Source organism: Schistocerca gregaria, chromosome 1, assembly GCF_023897955.1.
Source record: "Schistocerca gregaria isolate iqSchGreg1 chromosome 1, iqSchGreg1.2, whole genome shotgun sequence".
Classification (NCBI taxonomy): Eukaryota; Metazoa; Arthropoda; class Insecta; order Orthoptera; family Acrididae; genus Schistocerca; species Schistocerca gregaria.
Window position 1 is genome coordinate 183,165,606 of NC_064920.1, and position 22,656 is coordinate 183,188,261.

At 38.2% G+C, this 22,656-nt stretch overlaps 1 protein-coding gene across 7 annotated transcripts in view; it reads right to left on the minus strand.

The window, feature by feature from the left end:
• Nucleotides 1-22,656, minus strand: part of LOC126336369 (calcium-activated potassium channel slowpoke) — a 1,528,406-nt gene that overhangs the window by 209,381 nt on the left and 1,296,369 nt on the right. For all 7 annotated transcript variants that reach the window (XM_049999994.1, XM_050000012.1, XM_050000004.1 and 4 more), the window contains one exon: nucleotides 20,532-20,658. In XM_049999994.1, coding sequence (XP_049855951.1) covers nucleotides 20,532-20,658 — 127 coding nt within the window. The remainder of the gene's footprint in view (nucleotides 1-20,531; nucleotides 20,659-22,656) is intronic.

Here is a 22,656-nt window from a genome sequence, read left to right on the forward strand (position 1 = left end):
TTTTTCCAAAGCAGCACATACTTTCCCGACACATCTTGTACTCAAATTACACTGTTTTAACACAGATGGAACCATTTTATTGTTTCTCAAGTACTATTAGTATAAAACTGGTTGAAACTGAGGTTTCTCATTGGCTATGAAATACAGACAAAGTTTTGGTATGATACCAGCAATCACATAGACAATGTATTATTAAAATCAGATGAGGGGCAAAAGATATTTATCCTTTATCATATTCTTTTTCAAGGTGATAAGTAAATAATGGACTTAGCAGGATTCAAATGGCACTCCAATTGAAAGTGAGTAAATATTTTCAAATGATAAAGGAAATTTTACAGGATGTGATAGTCTTAAATGACTTTGGAATTTCTTGTCATCACAGATGAGCAAAAAGCAGAGTAAAAATAGATACAAAGCTAGAAAAAACTATGCAGGATTTCAAATGACTGTTGATGTTGTTGTTGATGATGATGATAATGAATTATTACAAAATTAAATAACAGGCTAAAACTCAGTTGATTAATTGGATTCATTTTCTGATAGGCTGGCGGTATGTGGTTTTGTTTGGAGATATTAAAATTACATAAATGCAAATGACAACATTTCAAATATGATGAACTGATGTTTTTAGGTAAGTATGCAATCTTTATGAACAATGACACGGATTATGCTCAAGAAAATGTCAGCTACTTTGTTCTGATTCAGCATCATATGTAATGGAAAATATTGTACATAGCTGCACCACAAATTCCATTTAAAATGAAATAAAATAAAATTTAAGTGGCAAAATGAATTAACGTTATTTCTTTATTTTGTTATTGCCTAGTTCTGAAGGTGTAACACTGTACTGAATGTTGTTCTGTTTTACAAACTCTAACCACATCTTGAAATTGATCTATGCACATTATAAATTAAAGTCCTCAGATGCATCTTTACTTAGATTAGATTAAGTTTTCATTCTACAGACCCAAAAAATGAGATGATTCTCATGAGTATGGAACACATCAGAAAGTATGTGAAGGTTAATCTCAAATACTGCTGAAGGGGTACAGATGCGGGTTTCACTAATAGGTAGACTAATTCAGAAGGGACGTTTCTGTACATACACTGAGGTCGCAGAAGTCATGGGACACCTCCCAATAACATGTCAGATCTCCTTTCACCCAGCATAGTGCAGCAATTCATCGTAGCATCAACTAAACAAGTCGTTGGAAGTCCCCAGCAGAAATATTGAGCCATACTGCCTCTATATCCATCCATGATTTCAAAAGAGTTGCCAGTACCGGAATTTCTGCACAAACTGACCTCTTGATTACGTACCATAAATGTCTGATGGGTGTCCAAATTATTTGTTTGGATGATCCACAATGATTAAAAAACTAATTGCAAACAATTCCAGTCTGGTGGCATGGTTTATTTTCATTCATAAAAGCCCATAGTTGTTTGGGATCATGAAGTCCATCAATGGCTGTAAATGGTCTCCAAGTAGCTGAACAAAACCATTTCCAATCAATGACTGATTCAGGTGGACAAGAGGACCCAGTCCATTCCATGTAAACACAGGCCACACTGTCATGGAGCTACCATCAGCTTGCACAGTGCTTCTTGACAACTTGGGTCCATGGCTTCATGGGCTCTGCACCACATTTGAACACCACCCTCAGCTATTATGAAATGAAATTGGGATTCACCTGACCAGGTCACAGTTTTCCAGCCATCTAGCATCCAACTGATATGGTCATGAGGTCAAGAGAGGTGCAGCAGGTGCTGGTGTTCTCTTAGCGAAGGCACTTGTGCCGGTCAGTCCTGCCAAATTTGACTGCACTGTTCAAATGGATACATTCATCATATATCCTACACTGATTTCTGTGGTTCTTTCTCACAGTGTTGTTTAATTGTTAGCATTGACAACTCTGTGGAAACATTGTCACGCTCAGTCATTAAGTGGAGGCCACTACATTGTCCAAGGTGAGAGGTAATGCCTGAAATTTGGTATTTTCAACACACTCTTGATACTGCGAATCTCAGAATATTGAATTCCCTTATGATTTCTAAAACTGAATGTCCCACAAGTATAGCTCCAACTACCATTCCGCATTTGAAGTCTGTTAATTCCTATCATGCAGCTATAATCTCCTTGGAAACCTTTTCACATGTGTACAGATGACAACTTCACCAATGTGCTACCCTTTTATGCCATGAGTATGCAATACTACTGACATCTCAACATGTGCATGTGCTATCTGATGACTTTTGTCACCTTAGTATAATTTTTTACCACTACACCAAACAAATTGTTCGGCCACAGATACTTAAGGCTATCTGCAGCAAGCAGGGGTGGATCACTAACACATATTAAATAAAATACTGGTGTGATCACATTCACTTCACAATGTATATAATGTACATAAAGTCTTTGGTGTCAATGAAACGAGGGGTGGGTGGGGGGGGTTGGGGGTGGGGGGGGGGGGGGAAGAGGAAATGATTTGACTACTAAGTGAAGTCCTCACTCACATGCATCACAATTTTTTTCATTGTGATTATAACTGAAATATGTTCTATTCTAATGCAGCAATACTGAAGAAGTATTTTACTCTCCAGATTAATATAAGAAGTTATAAACTCTGCAAGATGAATTAAAGGATTAGTTTAATGAGTTCCATGTTGCACCAATGGTATTTATTGAAAACAGGAATAAGTCAACTGACTATTGTTGACAGGAAGTGGAAAGGAGGGAAATATTGTTTTGGCTTCTGATGCTTAATTTCATGCCACCAATTCAGTCCATGCACTCACACAGCATGTGTCAGTGTTGACAAGGATATGGCATGGGCAATCGTCTTAATGCAGACCATGTATCTCCACAGTGCGCAGCAACTCCCACCAGCATCGGTACCATGGGAGAGACATACCCTCCGAGACCAGCCTACCACATACCATCACATGTGCTAACTGATGTTTTAAATGGGACCTCATCACGATACCTTTCAACTTCTCTGTGTCAGCATCAACAGTCAATAGCTCAGCTACATCTACATCTACATCTACATTTATACTCCACAAGCTACCCAACGGTGTGTGGCGGAGAGCACTTTACGTGCCACTGTCATTACCTCTCTTTCCTGTTCCAGTCTCATATGGTTCGCGGGAAGAACGACTGTCTGAAAGCCTCCGTGTGCGCTCTAATCTCTCTAATTTTACATTCGTGATCTCCTCAGGAGGTATAAGTAGGGGGAAGCAATATATTCGATACCTCATCCAGAAACGCACCCTCTCGAAACCTGGCGAGCAAGCTACACCGCGATGCAGAGCGCCTCTCTTGCAGAGTTTGCACCTGAGTTTGTTGAACATCTTCGTAACGCTATCACAGTTACCAAATAACCCTGTGACGAAACGCGCTGCTCTTCTTTGGATCTTCTCTATCTCCTCCGTCAAGCCGATCTGGTACGGATCCCACACTGATGAGCAATACTCAAGTATAGGTCGAATGAGTGTTTTGTAAGCCACCTCCTTTGTTGATGGACTACATTTTCTAAAGACTCTCCCAATGAATCTCAACCTGGTACCTGCCTCACTAACAATTAATTTTATATAATCATTCCACTTCAAATCGTTCCGCACACATACTCCCAGATATTTTACAGAAGTAACTACTTCCAGGCTTGGAGGGTAACAATATTTTTCAAAAGTTGACCTCAAAGATACATATTTTCAAATGGAAGTGGACTATGACATGAAACAGAAACTGGTGATTAACACACCACAAGATTGCCTTTCAGAGTTTCCTCAGCCCTAGCAGTATTTCAGTATCATGAACAGGTCAGCAAGGAGGTTCCTCTGCTACTGCAGCTACTTGGACAACATTGCTGTATTTTGTAAGGATCAACAGAACGACCCCTCCAACTTTCAGAAACTGTTTCAGGTATTACATAAATTTCAAGCTTTTGGGTAAAATCATCTATTACATGCAGGTTATGCCTAAAGCATCAAAACTTTCATGTCTCTTAACAAACTGCGGGATGCCAGTATGGCACCAGCACTATCTTATCACACAAGGTCGACAGTTGTCACAGGCCAAAAACATTCGCCTAACTTCAAAGATGGTGAACCAACATACATCCAATAGAGTCAGGTGGAAAAATAGGTCCTAGCTATTGTGTTTGCAGTTTATCATTTTCATCAATATATTTACAACTGCAAGTTCACCCTGATTACTTACCGTAAGCTGCTTGCTGCATTGTTTTGACCTGACTGAATATCAGAAGTGCAGAATACAATTTGGAAACAGGGGCCTTGATTTTAAATAATTTTAACTATGAATTCATGTACTGCCCATTGAAACAGCGTGTCAAAGCAGATGCATTATCATGGTTACCAGTTGGACGTGATAAAGAGTCTGACTGAACTGAGCTTTGATGTCTTCAGAGTGAAAACCCTCATTCAGCTGCTGAGTCCTGACAGCACTGCTGTGTCCCGTGCAACTGCTGCTGGTGTCCCTGGACACTTCAATTTTGCCAGCTTTCTTGGCATACGCAGGCAGATGCCTCCAAGGCACTTAACCTGAGCTGCACGAGGACCATCTTTCCTCCAGGTTGATCTCATCAGTCAAGTGTCACTGGTATGTCAGCAGGCTGTCTGCGTGGATGAATTCTCTTCCTTTTTCAGTCACAGAAAGGAGGGATGTGGTGTTAGCTCCTAACACCTAGTTTGTTGTCTCCAATTCAGTCCGTGCAAACAGCACAGCATGCACAGCCATTGCCCATGGATACAGTGTGGTCAAAGACCTTAATGCAGATGAGCATTCCTCCACAGTGCATGCCAGTTGCTGCCAGTAGCAGCATCATGAATGAGCTGTAGTCTGGACACCAGTCAAACACATGCTGTCATGTGTGCAAATAAACTTCTGAACCAGATGCTCACTGCAAAACATTTCAAATTTTCTGTGTCCACTTTGAGTATGAACAGTTGATGTGCTCAATCAATCTTCAATTTCTAAGATGAACCTTTGAAAATATTTTTTTGGTTCTCTCTCTCTGGTTTATTGATTGGATTGTCTGTGCTTACGTGCAATACAACCTGGACTGTCTTCAGATAATGATAGTTATTTATATTTCCATGTATGGTATTTATGTATTAAAAATACATCTGTTTCACTGTGCCCTGCTGCCTGATTTCAGATCCTGATTTAACAATTCTTTGTGAAGTCAGTATTGGTGTACAGTAAATCTTTAGCTCCCCTAAATATGATAGCAACCTCCTTTTTTCTACAAAGTGCAACACCCTCACGCTTTCCATAATATCTGCCAATGAATGCTGCTCATTCTTGAGATGCTGACGAGCATCTCAAGAACGAGCAGCATTCATTGGTGGATAAAATGGAAAGCATTAGGGTGTTGTACTTTGAAGAAAAAGAGTGGTTGCTATCAAATTTAGAGGAGGTAGAGCTTTATTGTGCCTTGAAAGAGGACTGTGTCTGTATTTTAAATGAGAGGACAGAAGCGTCTAAAGGTCATTTTTGGGCACATTTCAGCAATATCTTCCTTCAGAAGCAGCCACCAACATATTTTACCTACTGACACAGTATTCACACATGCTATTTCCGGTCAGACTGCAGCATCTAGGTAGTTTTAAGTTAGGATGGGCTAGGACGAGACAGGCATTTCGCGGAGATTTTATGACACAGAGTAGTATCATTGGTGCTTTAAGTAAATATCATCATTGGTAGGGGAAGGGTTGGATTTCAATCTGCTACTGTACCTTGGGAATGGTGGACACAGTGGCTTGTGATCTTTCAGGTTTTATAGTTTGAGTTGACAGTGCACTTGTACAGCTTGTTGTTAAGTTGTGGTGAGGGTTAATGGCATAAAATTTTTTAAGGTAGGTTACAACTCAGGATATCTGTGACACTTATATGTCTGTTGGTATAAGGTGGATTGTTTTATGTGATTTCCTTGCTTTTAGCTCTTGAAAATGCGATAATATTGTTCCGAAAAATGTTATAGCAATAATCACACTATTAAAAACTGGATTGAATATCACCAATGTTGCTGCCAGTGTTAATTTATACACTGTGTTATACAATACTGTTGTTGGCACTAAACTGATTATGAGTCTCTTGGAGTGTGTATTATTGAGGACCAAGCAAGACATGATCACTGTTTCACTCAATGTACAACTTAGATGCAACTGATTGTATCGTAATTGATACAAAAGACACTTCTTCTTACTTGAGCCATTTGCATTTTCTTTCATTATGAAGTAATTGAATGTTTTTCTTGCTAAAAAATTCATATAGAAGCAAAGCTTGATAAAATATGTCTTTTTTATAATTAGGAAATAAAAATCATATCAGATTGTGACAAATTTTTGAATGGCCAATAAATTTCAAAATAATATCCTGGAATTGCCCATTCTCAGTACTGATTTGACACAGAATATCATTACGCAGAGTCAACCTCTGTATCCACAGTTTTTGTTTATGAACAGGAAAATGTGCCTTGTTTACACTATTTGTTCTGTCTCAAAGTGTCATTTCAAGCTTAGACTGTGCACATTGTTATTCTATGCAAGAAGGGCTGTCTGCATGGGAAACTGCCTGCCAAACTGGCATACACCATAGCCATGTTATTTGAACATTCAGCTGATACTGTGAGGCACACAGCATTGAAAATCTGCCTCTTAGTGGTTGCTTGTGGTCAACAAGGCCAGCTGATAACTGCTACCTACAAATTATGGTTGGTAAGTATTCTGAGGAGACTGCAACAGAGCTACACACAATCTGTTTGGAGCCATCTGCAATACCTGTGTCAACTCAGGGAATACATAACTGCTTTCATACAATCAATTTGGGCTCCAACCATCTGTTATGAATGACCTGAGATAGTCTCCAGTACCACATGTGCAGAGAATAGCCAAGTGAACTACTGGAAGTGAATCTGGATTATAGTATGATGTTCTATTCATTGACAAGTGAATGATTTGTCTGATACCTGACAATCAGTCTACAAGAGTGTGGAGTAGACCAGGTGCCAGTCATGCTGCCTCATAGCTTCAACTTGGAGGTGTGTCAATCATGTTTTGAGCTGTTATCATGTATGGATGCTAGATGAATGTTGTCACTGTCTAATGTAATATGAAGGATGTGTTATGTGAAGACAAGACCCTGCAACCTATTGTCCAGCACAATAATTTGTGTTTTGGCAATGGGTTCATCTTTCAAAACACTCATGCACGAGCTGTTCCATCCACCTCAAGAACAAATTCATCCAGCAGGCTGGAATCAATTGATCAAAATGCCCTGCAATATCTGCTATATAAAACAGATTAATTATGCTTAGAACTGGTTGAAAAGTGCAATGGGACACTGCAGGAGCCTGTCTCACATATTGCTGCCAGTGTAGAATGGGACAATATTCAGCAGTATCATGTCCATCACCTAGTGGACAGCATGTAAGGAGGATCCAAGCATGTTATAATGGACAGAGTGGAGTAACACTGTAAATGTTCTCAGCATAAGATATTGATTACAGATACGTGCACTTTGGGAACAGAGTCTCATTATAGTGGTTAATGTTTTGTTCATATTCCATTCTAATGTTTTACCTGCAGCTTCTTCCATGTATGCGTATGTCACTGATATAGCACAACACACATGTCCGAATCTCTGCTATTTTACACCGTATGGCTCTGAAGAGGATGTGAAATTCATTGTGGTATGATATTTGGTGCCAAAACACACTGACGAAAATATTGCCTCACTGCAGTGTTCATTCTAATGATCATGTTGACACAATGAGAAGCATTCAACTTTTCATCCCCATCATCTGCTGTTGGGTTGTATGTGGGTCTCACGGTTGCAGTAATCTTGTCCACATTGCAAGTCATGTTTGCCAAGTTTGTTAGAAAATGAGGTGGGATAAAGGCCCTCCACACACACACACACACACACACACACACACACACACACACGTCATCATGACTGTCTTCAAAGAGCCTAGCAACCTCAAAAACTGTGGCTTCAGTACTAGTATCAGTTATTATCAAACACATTCTCACTAACACACCTTCCCCCTTGCCTTCCTCTCCCCTCTTCTACCTACTTCATCACAGCCTGTTGATCTTCCACCTGGTTTCTCACACCCTGTACCTCTCCCACCTGCCTCCTCGCACCTTCTCCATCTTCCACCTGCCTTCTCTGCCCCTCTTCCTTTCCCATCTGCCTGATACGCCCCCCCCCCCCCTCCATTTTCCACCTGCCTCTTATACCCTCCTCTCCCTTCCTTACATCCGCCACCTCTCTCTGTACATTTCTCCCTCCCCTCTCTCTCCGTCCATCTCCTCTTCCTCCATCTGTCATATGTCCATTAAGTTCTCCCCGTCTCTCTGTCTATCTCCCCTACTGCATTCTGCATCCCTCCTACAAGACAGCAACATGTAAACCTGCATCACACTTACATCCCATGGGTGGCCATGCTTCAGGCATCCTTTGCAGCAACAGACACAAGTGCCTGAAAGCAAAACACTGATCCACATTTGTTCTGCACTTTGGTAAAGGTTTCATAGAAAAACATCAATAACAACAGTAACACACTGATTTTTTGTAAAAAGAATATCTGGAATCAGCCAAGATAAGCACCAATTATATTGCCAGCAGAGTGCACTTCCATGACCACAGCGCTGTGATCATGCGCACATTTTCCTACGACGTGCCACATGCTTGCCAGCAGCTCACTCTGTGATGTTATTTAGGCTAGCACTCAACCATGGACTGGAAGTTTTGTCTCAGCTATCAACAAAATCATGCCTCTGAGTTCCCTGGGCCAGGCATCAGCCTCCCTCTCTTTGTCTATCTCTTCCTCCCTTCCTCTTCTCCCCTCTCATTACCCACCTCCTTCATCCCTGTCACCTATCTCTCTACTCAGCCATGCCTTTCCGTTTGCATCCTGCCTGGGACGAACTAAATCTAATCCACACAACATATCAGTCATGCAGATTAGCTGAGAAGTCGGGTCTTACCAACACTAACCCCCCCCCTCCCCCCCCCCCCCTTCCTTCAATGTGGGCTACACTATGTGATCAAATTTATCCGGACATCCCTCAAAGCATACGTTTTTCATATTACATGCACTGTGCTGCCATCTACTACCAAGTACAGCGACCTCTGTGGTCACCAGACATCGTGAGAGAGCAGAATGGGGTGATCTGCGGAACTCCCAGACTTCGAACGTGGTCAGATCACTGGGTGTCACTTGTTTCATATGTCTGTATGTGAGATTTACACACTTCTAAAAATCCTTATATCCACTCTTTCCAATGTGATGGTGAAGTGGAAACGTGAAGGGACACGTACAACACAAAAGCATACTGGCCTACCTCGTCTATTGACTGACAGAGACTGCCGACAGTTGAAGAGGATCATAATGTGTAATAGCCAGACATCTATCCAGACCATCACACAGGAATTCCAAACTGCATCTGGATCCACTGCAAGTACTAAGACAGTTAGATGGGAGGTGAGAAAACTTGGATTTCATGGTCGAGCGGCAGCTCATAAGCTACATATCAAGCTGGTAAATGCCAAATGACACCTTTATACACTGAACGATTGAACAGTGGAAAAACATTGTGTGGAGTGATGAATCACAGTACACAATGTAGCCATCTAATGGCAGGGTGTGGGTATGGCGAATGCATGGTGAACGTCATCTGCCAGTGTGTTTAGTGCCAACAGTAAAATTCGGAGGTAATGGTGTTATGGTGGGATCATATTTTTCATGGAGGGAGCTTGCACCCCTTGTTGTTTTGAATGGCACTATCACAGCACAGGCCAACATTGATATTTTAAGCACCTTCTTGCTTCCCATTGTTTAAGAGCAATTTGGGAATGGCAATTGCATCTTTCAACATGATCGAGCACCTGTTCATAAGGCACAGCCTGTGGTGGAGTGGTTACATAACAATAACATCCCTGTAATGGACTGGCCAGCACAGAGTCCTGACATGAATCCTATGGAACACCTTTGGTATGTTTTGGAATGTTGACTTCATGCCAGGCCTCACCGACTGTCATTGGTACCTCTCCTCAGTGCAGCACTCCATGAAGAATGGGCTGCCATTCCCCAAAAAACCTTCTAGCACCTGATTGAACATATGTCTGTGGGAGTGGAAGCTAACATAAAGGCTAAGGGTGGGCCAATGCCATACTGACTTCCAGCAATACCAATGGAGGGCACCATGAACATGTAAGTCGTTATCAGCCAGATGTGCGGATACATTTGATCACATAGTGTAGATACAGTAGTTCTTACCCACACAGTGCTTGTTTTCAGACAATAGGTGTTATGTTCAAATAACTTATGGGAATGCAGCCAGGTGACATCAACAACAACTGACGATATTTCAACAGGTGCACACCCTGTCATTTTGAAGACAAAACTGCAGCAACTAAGCACTTAGCACAGGATTTTAAAACCTTCATTTGCAGAGCAACTGCGGAAAGATAACGCAAACACACACATACATACATCAACACACATCCATGTGTGTGCATGCCCATGCACACTGTAAACAGTAGCACCACCATACAATCGAAGATGACTAACATCAGACATTATCTATAACGAAAGTTAATAACCAGCAGATGTGATAGCATTAATTCTGTCCCTCTGTTTTTTGCAGGGGAGAGAGGAGGCTTCCATGCAAAATTTAAGTAAAACCCTCCATCTCCATTTAATTTCAACTACTTCCTTAATAATTCCATCTCAATGGCTGAAAGTGCATATCAGAATCTTGTTACATTCCTTGGGATGACCAGTGTCAAGACAATATTCTGCAACAGCAGATTTGCTCAGCTGTTGAAGGTGGGTGTTACACTCATGCTCAGTAAACCAGTCTTCCATAGTCCTGGTAGTCTGAACATGTATGACATGCCACAGCTGCAAGGAATACAACAGACACCAAGATCTTCCTTTATGGTATCTAAATGGACCTTAATCTTAGATGCTCATAAAAAAACTATTTCACATCATATTCCAACAAAGTATGACCACTCCTGTTGAAAATGCTATCTGAATAAGACAAAAAGGTTGTATACTTTGGTGCCTCTCGGTATTACCGTCACTCTCCCAGTGCACAGTTCATCGATAGTGCAACATACTTCTGATCTGCCTATCTCTGTTACCATTGAGACAAAATGTGACCTCAAGAAGTGCTAACCCTGCTGATAAACTCTCTGAGTATGAGAAGACATGAGCCTGTGATCCTAGGTACGAAGTGCCATTTGACACTGAGTCAGATGGTGACAACTACCGACCAATAGATACAAGTTAGAGTGAAATGGCTACCTACAAATAGCATGTCCCAATGTATTGTCAACCTTCTTCCCACCAACAAACCAAGGAAGGGAAGGCAACCTCTTTTTCCTCATCCATATTGAAACAAATATTCAGGTGGATTGAATTCAGATGTTTTAAATTATAGCTCAAATTCTCACTGGCATGAGGTGAAACAACAGAAATATGATACACATATATGAAAAAAGAAAAAGAACCACATATGTTTCAAAGCTGCCGATTTTAAAGCACATTTCTTAAAGACTTACATAAAAAGATTGGCAATAATGGGTAACAATAGACTTCCCATCATGCTTCCATCTGTCTGCTAATAGTGCTGGTCGTTGAACAAAATGTAATTGGAATTCAACACATGTCAAAATAGGTTTGTTAATTCAATACAAAACCTAACCTCAATTAACCATAATTAATCAGACAGAGGAATGTGAATGAAGACAGAGACCACATCAAAAATTAGTATTAGAAAATCAGAGTCATTCAAATATATTCCCTTTAGTCTATGTAATTAATGGATCAAGTTCTTACTGTGATGCTCACACTGACCTGTTAGGGGGCTCAACAGCAAGGTGTTTTTGCTACACAAATGTTACTAACAATTGGCCAAAGTGAAACCCCTTCCTTGTGGCTCTTCAGGAGACCATATAACCTAAGGGAAACAGTAGTATAAGAATTAAAGACTGTCAATAGTCTTCTGGGGCAAGAAACTTTTCTTCAGAAGGCTGTTACACCTTTCATAGTGTCAGCATGGGCTCACGATACACTAAATCAGATAGTAAACACTGCATCTTTCGAATGCAATCCTGCTTGACCAAAACACTGTAGTATTGCCCATGTCCACGGGTATAAATCTATATGTATAAAGTTTGGTTCAAATCGAACCAGGGATTTAGAAAGATGTGTGGACCATAAACATAAAACTGTTTTCATATTTGTAATTAGCCTTTTTTTCTTCATCTCCTTGACTCTCTATGTTTCCTCCCTCTTCTCCCCCCCCCCCCCCCCCCCCCCGCCCCAAATCTCCTCCTCACTCTCCCTTCTTTTAGGAGGAGATGTGGAAAACAAACAAACACACACACACACATTTTTCTGAAATTTTCCACCCTGTCTGTAATAATTATGCTTCCGTAAAATTATTTAAGTTTAGAAGATAATCATCTACAAAATCCATTTTATTTATTTATTTCATACTGTCTCATTGAATTTAGTAGTGATTTTTGCTAGCATACGAGGAAAAGAAAGCCAATAGAACTCTATTACACAGAATCATGATCTCTTTCTTGGCTTACTTTTTACTTGGCTGCAGATTAAAGTATATACTGTATTTCCTTAGATCAGTCACGTTGAAACGTGGGTTAACTAATCATTCCACTGCAGTACAGCTTCCAAATTTATCAATCAGTGTCCTCAAGAGTAAAGTGATCCAAGCTGAGAGTAGCCTGTAATGCTCTTTCTTTTCTGCTGAAAGAACTGTATGAAAATAGGTGAGGAATTGTGAGATTACAAGCTCTTTAGCTGAATGACCCAACTTATTTTATTTTCTCTACTTTTTTATTTGTTGTTGACCATAAACAAATTTTAAATTCAAGAACAAATAGGGAATAAATGAGATGAGCAGGAGTGACTACAGAGCAGGTATGTCTAGACCAGTGCAGGGCAATTGAGAGTTCAGTGTGAGTCACCATATCAAAGACAAACACAGAGCTTAGATGGATGAAATAAGTCAAGTACTCTCTGTACATCCATCTTCTCGTCAAGCTTGGGACAATAGCTGTAACTATATTTCTATGTAATAGGGATGACACCTTCAAAGTGGATGTATGGAGATTTAGCATGCCATACTGGGCAAAAGGAGACATCCACAAATTCACACTAAATAAGACCATGCTCATGAAGTTTACAGTGGTAACCAACTTCAACAAGCAGTGTGCCCCGGAATGGGCATCAAGATAGTGTATTTTAATACCAAAATCAATTGAAAAAAAGATCAATAAGCACAGCTGAAGGTGTATTAAGTGACACGTAAAGATATGTCAAGTAATCCTGTGTGCTATAGACAACTAAGAATTATGCCATACATAGAGACATAAATTACTAGTGATCATGGCTAATAGATATTTCTCCACATATTTAAGATGAAAAGTCAATGCTGATGTAGGTGTTGGAGTTGAAAATGTAAAGAAAAACCACATGCGAAAGTTGATGAAGGCTCACATAATTTGAACACTGGTTCAGGTTTTAGGCCTTCTGCACAGGATAGATTTACATTTAATACACAATTAAAAATATAAGGCAAATTCTTTGTTTTACTTCAGAACATGAATTCCACAGTGTCATTGATTTCATTACAATCACATTCCCAATCTATTCTTTGTGTGAATGAGAAAGATGTGATTACTGAAAATATTTCTTTTGCACTCAGCCACACATTAACTCTTTAATTGGCAACACCAGTTGCTACAAGAATATCAGCAATACAGGACGTTCCATAACTCAGATGTTACTAGCATTTTGCCTACAGTAATGGTAGTCAGCTGTGAAACCAAATTGACTATGATGTAGTACCCAAAGTTAACTGACACTAGCAGTTTGAGGTTATGTTGCTTGTTGTAATCTGAGAAACAATGAATAGAAAGCGAATTACAGAACAGTGTGTATTAGTTTTCCAAACATGGTGGAAACATGACCATAATTAGTGTTCTGTATGTGATTTGTTTGTGGCATGTTTTTCCAAACATCCAGCCTCCATCTCAACAGGGTATTCTCCAATTAAATTTAAGATTTAAAGAGATTGGTTATGGAGCTTCCTTGTTCAGGTGCACTAATGTCTGTTACATAGAAGTGAATCTTAATGTTGTTATGGAATGTTTTGCATAGTTACCAACTAAATCTTATAGAAAAGCATCAAAGGTGTTTGGAATAGCAAGAACAAGCCTATGAAAGATTCTGATAAATCTAAAATTGAAACAATATAGGCCTCCTATACTTCAAGGCCTAAATGAAACTATGGACAGGCATAGGGAAGTCTCTGACAAGAAGCCAATGCCAAATTTTGCAAAGGCATTCTTTAGACAGACAAAATGACTTTTTAGGTGAATGGCATGAGTGATTGGACAGGGGTTTTCAGCATCAGGCTAATTGTGCCTTATTTTTTTAATGGTACTGTTAGTTATGTAAATTATCTAAGTATGCTTCAAGAATTAATGTTAGCACTGGCAAATAGTCCCCTTTAGGCACATCTGCTGTTGATTAAGGAAAAGCTGATATGGCAATAAGAGGAACTACCTCCACATTATGGAGTTGTTGTGTGAGACTTTCTGAATGAAAACTTTGATGAACAGACTGGCAGATGTGGTACTAGTCTATGGCCTCCACAATCCCTAGATATCACATCCATGGATTTTTCATTCCATGGTATACTAAAAAATGGTGTTTATTCTGTCAAGATTAGTGAAGGAACAAATCGAATCACAATTTGAAAACCTACAGTCCTGGAAGATATGTGACAAAATTTGTAAATCAGTGTTGAAAAATGTAAAGTTTGCTTAGAAGAGCATGGAAACTGCTTTGACCATATTTGTAGGATCAGTGAATTGTACATGTATTCCTGTATAGATAATAAATTTCTATTTTCATTTGTTTAGTATTGTTGCACCGAACACATTTGACAGATTCATAAAATATAAAAACTACAAATGAGTATCTTAAAAACTCAGACTTAAGAAACAAACATAAATAAACCCGCTAATATTGAATTAGCACTAGCAAATCTGACTGGCAGTCTTTTAAGTCCCACCAATGAGTGTATTTAAACACAAAATTTCTGATCAGTGAGACTCATTTCGCATAAGATGATCTTAATTTCCCACTTCACATGAACACAAGCAGCAATGGATGACTTAGCTTCTCATGAATAGAGCAACATGAGCAAAATTATCCAACCTACTTTAATCAACTTATGGGCATGCAGAGAAATTGGCGAGAAAATGATACATATTAGGGAATTAAGTCTCATGGAGTTGTTGTTGTTGTTTTTGTTGTTGTTCTTGTGGTCTTCAGTCTGAAGACTGGTTTGATCCACTTCTTCATGCTACTACTTACATACATACATACATACATACATAAATCCTTGTTCCACAGATCATGATTACGACATTTCGTAATGATGTGGAATGTGTCACTTTAACATATGTTTTCTTTAGCAAAAATAATTATTTATTGATTTATTTATTTAGTTACTTCTTCATATCTAAGAATTAATCTATTGAGTAGTAGGAGTTATCATTCAGAAATTCTTTTAATTTGCTTTTAAATGTTGGTTGGCTATCTGTCAGACTTTTAATACTATTTGGCAAATGACCAAAGATTTTTGTGGCAGCTTAATTCACCCCTTTCTGTGCCAAAGTGAGATTTAATCCAGCTAGTGAATATCATCCTTACTTCTAGTGTTGTAGCTATGCATTTTGCTGCTATTTTTGAACTGAGATGGCTTATTAATGACAAATTTCATAAGTGAATATATGTATTGCAAGGTGATCTTGGGTGGGCTCTAGCTATTACGCTATCATGTGTGAGCCTCTTCATCACTGAGTAACTACTACAACCTCCATCTTTCTAAATCTGCTTACTGTATTCATATCTTGGTCTCCCTCTACAATTTTTACCACCTACACTTCCCTCCGATACTGAACTGGTGAGCCCACGTTGTCTCAGAATGTGTGCTATCAACTGACCTCTTCTTTTGGTCAAATTATGCCACAAATTCCATGTCTCCTCAATTCTATTCAGTATATCATCATTAGTTACATGATTGGCCGATTTAATCTTCAGCATTCTTCTGTAACACCACATTCTCCTCACCTGAAGATCTGAATGGGGGACTATTTTACCTTATCTAAATTACTCATCATCTATATTACACTTCCATACAAATACCTTCACAACATACTTGCTAACATTTAAAACTATATTCAATTTTAACACATTTTTATTCTTCAGAAATGCTTTTCTTGCCATTGCCAGTATACATTTTATATCCTCTCTACTTTGGATATCAACAATTGTTTTGCTGCTGAAATAGGAAAACTGATTTACTACTTTAAGTGTTTCATTTCCTAATCTAATTCCCTTAGCATCAACTGATTTAATTTGACCTCATACCATTACCCTTGTTTTACATTTGTTGATGTTCATCTTATCTTATAACCTCCTTTCAAGACACTGCTCACTCCATTTAATTGCTCTTACAAGTCCTTTGGTGTCTCTGACAGAATTACACTGTCATTATAAGCATGAAAGTTTTATTCCTTCTCCCTTAACTTTAATTCCTACCCCAACATTTTCTTTTGTTTTCTTTACGACTTGTTCAATGTAGATATTGAATAGCATGGGGATAGGCCACAACCCTGTCTCATTCCCTTCTCAACCACTGCTAGCCTTTCATGTCCCTCGACTTTTATAGCTTACATCTGGTTCCTGTACAAGTTGTAAACAGTGTTTTGTTCCCTGTATTTTACCCCTGCTTTCTTGATAACTTTGAAGGGAGTAATCCAGTCAACATTGTCAAAAGCTTTCTCTAATTCCACAAATGCTATAAATGTAGGTTTGCCTTTTCTTACCCTATTTCTAAGCTAAGACATAAGGTCAATATTGCCTTGTGTGTCCCTTCATTTTTCAGAATCCAAACTGATACTCCCCAAGGTCTGCTTCTACCAGTTTTTCAATTGTTCTGTAAAGAATCCATATTAGTATTTTCAACCATGATTTATTAAAGTGATTGTCTGTAACTGCTTTCTTTGGATTTGTAACTGCTGCATTCTCCTTGAAGTCTGAGGGTATTTTGCCTGTCTCATACATCTTGCACACCAGATGGTCATAGCTAGCTCTCCCCATGCTATCGGTAGTTCAGACGGAATATTGTCTGCTTCTAGGGCCTTGTTTCAACTTAGAACTGGCAGAGTTTTGTCAATTTTGTCTTGCTGTATCATATCTCCCATCTCAAATCATCTACATCAACGTTCCTTTCTATAATATTGCTTTCAAGTTCATCTCCTTTGTACAGATGCTCTATACACTCCTTCCACCATTCAGCTTTCCCTTCATACTGCTGCTTTTCTTCTCCCCAAAGGACTCTACAATTTTCCTGTAGGTGTTGTATATCTTTCCATCTTTCCCCTAGTGAAATATGCTTCTAAATCCTTCCATTTTTCCTCTAGCCATTCCTGCTTGGCCTTTTGCACTTCCCATACTGTTCTTGATTTTCATACTGCTGCTTTTCTTCTCCCCAAACGACTCTTCAATTTTCCTGTAGGTGTTATATAACTTTCCATCTTTCCCCTAGTGAAATATGCTTCTAAATCCTCACATTTGTCCTCTAGCCATTCCTGCTTAGCCTTTTGCACTTACCATAATCTATTTTTTAGACTTTCATATTCCTTTTTGCTTCATTTGCTGAATTTTTAAATTTTCTCCTCTCATCAGTTACACTCGGTATTATCCAAGGATTCCTACTAAGCCTTGTCTTTTTACCTATTTGATCTGTCTTTTCATCTATTTGACGCCTTCACTATATCAACTCTTAAAGCTACCCATTTGTCTTCTACTGTATTGCTTTTCCCTGTTCTAATCAATTGTTGTGTAATGCTCCCTCTGAAACTCTCAACAATCCCTGGTTCTTTCAACTTATCCATGACCCATCGCCTTAATTTTCTACCTTTTTCCAATTTCTTCAGTGTTAATCTACAGTTCATAACCAATAAATTGTGGTCAGAGACCACATCTGCCCCTGGAAATGTCTTATAATTTAAAATCTGATTCCTAAATCTCTGTTTAACCATTACATAAACAATCTGAAACCTCCCAGACTCTCCAGGTCTCTTCCACATAGAGAATCTTCTTTCATGATTCTCAAACCAAGTGTTAGCAATGATTAAATTATGCTCTGTTCGAAATTCTAACAGGCAGCTTCCTCTTTCATTACTTTCCCACAGCCCATTTTCATCCATTATTTTTCCTTCCCTTCCTTTTCCTATTATTGAATTCCAGTCACCCATCCCAATTAAATTTTCATCTCCTTTAAGTACTTGAATAATTTCTTGTACTAAATCATACATTTCTTCAATCTCATCATCTGTGGAGCTAGTGGGCATGTAAATTTGTACTATAGTGGTAGGTGTGGGGTTTGTGTCTATCGCAGCTACAATAATACATTCACTATGCTGTTCATAGTAGCTTACCCACATTTCTATTTTCTTATTCATTATTAAACCCACTCCTGCATCACTCCTGTTTGTATTCATAACCCTGTATTCACCTGACCAGAAGTCCTGTTCCTCCTGCCACTGAACTCCACCGATTCCCACTACATCTAACTTCAATCTATCCATTTCCCTTTTTAAATGTTCTAACCTACCTGCCCAATGAAGGGGTCTAACATTCCACACTTTGATCCATATATTGCTGGTTTTGTTTCTCCTGATGATGACACTCTCTTGAGCAGTCCTCACCTCAAGATCTGAATGGGGGACTATTTTACCTTCAAAATATTTCACCCAAGAGGATGCCATCATCATTTAACCATGCAGTAGAGCTGCATGTCCTGGGGAGAAATTATGGCTTTACCTTCCCCTTGCTTTCAGCTGTTTGCAGTCTCAGGGAGATTATATGTAAAAGTCTCATGGAGATTAAGTGTCAGGTCCCATGGAGAATGTATGTCAATACTTCAGTTTCAAAAACTAGTGTGCTTATACCATTAGAATACCAAGACAAATTGTGCCACTACCTCCATCAATCTATATATTAAGTGACTTACTGAACCCCTTAACTCAAGTATTTCATGATCTGTTGATGCTGATATCCCATTTTATCTAGAAATATTGTGAAACAAGTGAATAAGGCAATTAATGAACGACATCTTCAAACAAGAAGTTAATAAAACAATAAATAACATTCTTTAAATCCAGTCACATATTTCAGTTAATCATTTCTTGATACAGTTCAAGGATTCAGCCATTATCTTCAAGTGCATAACAGATGTTTCTTTAAATTGTTTCACATTGATTGACTGTTCCATCAGTTTTTGGTAGTATATTTTATACATTATGAATGAAAAACACACAACACTGGTGTAATATTCTACAATACTTGTCGTTGTCCATGTAACAAATAATAAATATTCCAGAATATTACACCAGTTTTATGTGTGTTTCATTAATAATGTAATTTAAATTGCTTCTTGAGATTTTAATGCTAGGTATGATAGGTGATCTGTTTTGGGTATCCAGCTAGGTGGAAAGTTCTGATGTAGTTGTTGTGCTTGGTGATCTTGCTGTGCAGACTCAAATTAGACAATACATACAGCATAATGTTGGCAAATAAAAAAGTTCCTGTTGTGACAGTAAGTGAGGTTATGAATGTCATACCATTTGTCATTATTTACAGACTCAAACCAGCTTTATGAAGTGAGAACAAAATAACATTCTCTTCAACAGGCTAAAAAATGTTTGAAACCAAGATTTGGACCATGTTTTGTATAAAAAATACAACAGTAAAAACAACAGTATAATCAATGCTGCATTATCTGCTTTATGGCCATAAAATGTATATTAAAGTACTCATGTTTATTCCGATGTTTATTTCTTCTATGTGCATTTACGTTCTCTCTCTCTCATCAAATATAATTACAAATTTTTCCAAGTTTCAGGACTGTTACAGCTCTTCCTCTTACCTGCTATTACTAATTCCAGACAGTCTTGCTTAATCTGTCTAAATTGAATATAAAACTTTCAGTTGCTAATAAACTTAAGACACATGCATGCGTCTCACCTATAAATTATATGCTGTAAGATGTTTTTACATAATACAATAAAGCTCTTCATGCATCAGATATCACTGCCAGGAAGACAACATTGTGTTATAAATACAATATTAACAGGGGATTGATGTTTCCTATTATTTCCATCATTATTTCATGCAGTTTAGTTTGCATAGAGTAGTTTACAAAATGGTATGTTTTGCTAATAGCTCTCTTTAGAACCTGGAATTATATCAATCACAAAAATTTATATATAGCCAAGCAGAACAGTAAAACAAATGTTATAAATTATTTTCACCATTACATGCTTCTAGATTTTCTACAAAGAGTTATTGAGGCTAAGCAAATGGTCTAATTAATGTGTCTCCTACCTGTTATAGCCTTGGTTGGGAGAAGTTAAATTATCTGGTGTAGTCCTATTAACATTGGGCTTCACTTTATTTACTTGCTTTGTTGAATTCACCAAAGCAGTTGGGGTATTTCTGTGGTTTCTAAGCACTGAAAATTAGAAAACAAAAAAATAAACAAAATGTACTGGAATATTAAATGCAGCATTACCATCCATTAATAGCGCTTTTTTCACAAAGAGGCATGTAAGTTAGTGAACATCAATCGTTAGCTACATGTTTTGCTCCCTCTCCCTCTTGATTGTTATGTAAGTTTAAATTCCAAATATGAATTCAGTAACTAACACGTACTCAATTACTCACTTGTAGAACGGCTTGCCATGAAAATGTAATCATAATCTGGTTTCAACTGTAGTTTATTGTTTGTCAGACATTTACTTCTGTGGATACAGTACTAAAGAAGTCTAAGTACTTCACTCCTTTTGGGGGTTGCAGTGAGATGCACTAGAATACACTGCTTCTCTCAAACTGGAATGGATTGCTGACAAAAATTTATCTATAGAATAAATAACTCAGGAACTTTTAATATAATTTCCTAAAGGTGAACAGTTACTTCAAATACTATCCTTACACTTGTCTATGAGTAGCAATACAACGCATGAATTTCTCTTCCCTGAAATGAATGATTACTCCTTTGGATAAATGTGATGATGCTATTTAATTAAGACACTCTACAATATTAATTTCCTTGTTTCAATTATTACTTATATTGACATATACGTTACATATCCTCGCATACTGTACTGGATGAACTTTGTGACTGTCTTTAACTGCTTTCAGTAAGGTCATTTAGGAAAAAACAGAAAAAAATTTAATTACAAATGTCATTTGGTCTTTATTGTGTAGATACTTCTTGTTTTGTTTACCAACAATAGTTATGTAATAAGCAAAGAGAACATCATTTGAACTTTTTTAAAATAAAAACATGAGACAAATCAAATGTGGAAGAAAAATCAGTTATTCAGGTTTATGGAATACCCTTTGTAATTTATTGTATTGAAGGTAAACTGTTGTGAGTCAGCTGTTATTACTTTGTTTATCCTATTTCTTAAAAAAAGTAAACTAGTCATGTGCAGACATATGTTCCATAAAAATTATAACTTCTCTAACAGACTGTTTTAACTCATATCATCAAATGTCTTCAATAAATCACTGTGCCAAGAGGTGATACTTCATAAATTCGAAATTTGTTATGAAGTTAGTACATGTACACAATCCCATCACATTAATGTGATCATCAACTACGTTCAGCATCAATGTGCAATAACCAATAACAGATGATAGGTAGTAGCACTAACAGTGGAGGATATATAAAATGTGTTGGGGGTCATGGTCAGCAGTTCAGTCATTGTTCAAGGGCGGAAACATTTCTGAAAGAGCTAAATTTGTAAACTATTTGTGAGGCACTGTAGTTAAAGTAAACCATGCATAGTAAAATGGCGCTATCCAAAACCAGTGCAGAGGCAACTGGCAACTATGGTGCATCATGGGCCATAGATGACAAGGGTGAATGATGGCTGTTGACTGAATCAGTCTTTTTTCTCATCCAATTCTAGTAAGTCTCCTCTGACTTTGGGTGACTTTTCAGAATTCTACCACTTTTCCTAAACCTCACCTGTCCTTTTCCTTCATCCCTCTTCCTCCCCCTTCAACTCTTCTGCCAGAAGAAGAGCCACTGGCTCTGACAATGAAATCTATGAAACTGTAATACCTTTTATTTGTGTGTTCTGTTGTCACTAAGTGAGTATATTTTTTGTATATCCAGTTACTTGATTTTTTTAAATTGATATATTAGAATACATGCAGTTTTTCCTCGGTACAATGGCATACACCAGCAGGACAATGCAACAACCTACACAGCTCACAGTGTACATACATATTTCCAAACTTGAGGATTAGTTATTGAGAATCTGTGGGACCACCTTGATTGGACTGTATGCACCTTGGATTCTCAATAACGAAATCTAGCACAGTTGGCCATGGTATTGAAGTGAGAATGACTTCACTTTCCTGTTGGCAGCTTTGAAAAACTCACTGACTCCCTTCCTGAAGTCTCATAGCAGTCTGCACAATAGACATTGGCTATTTA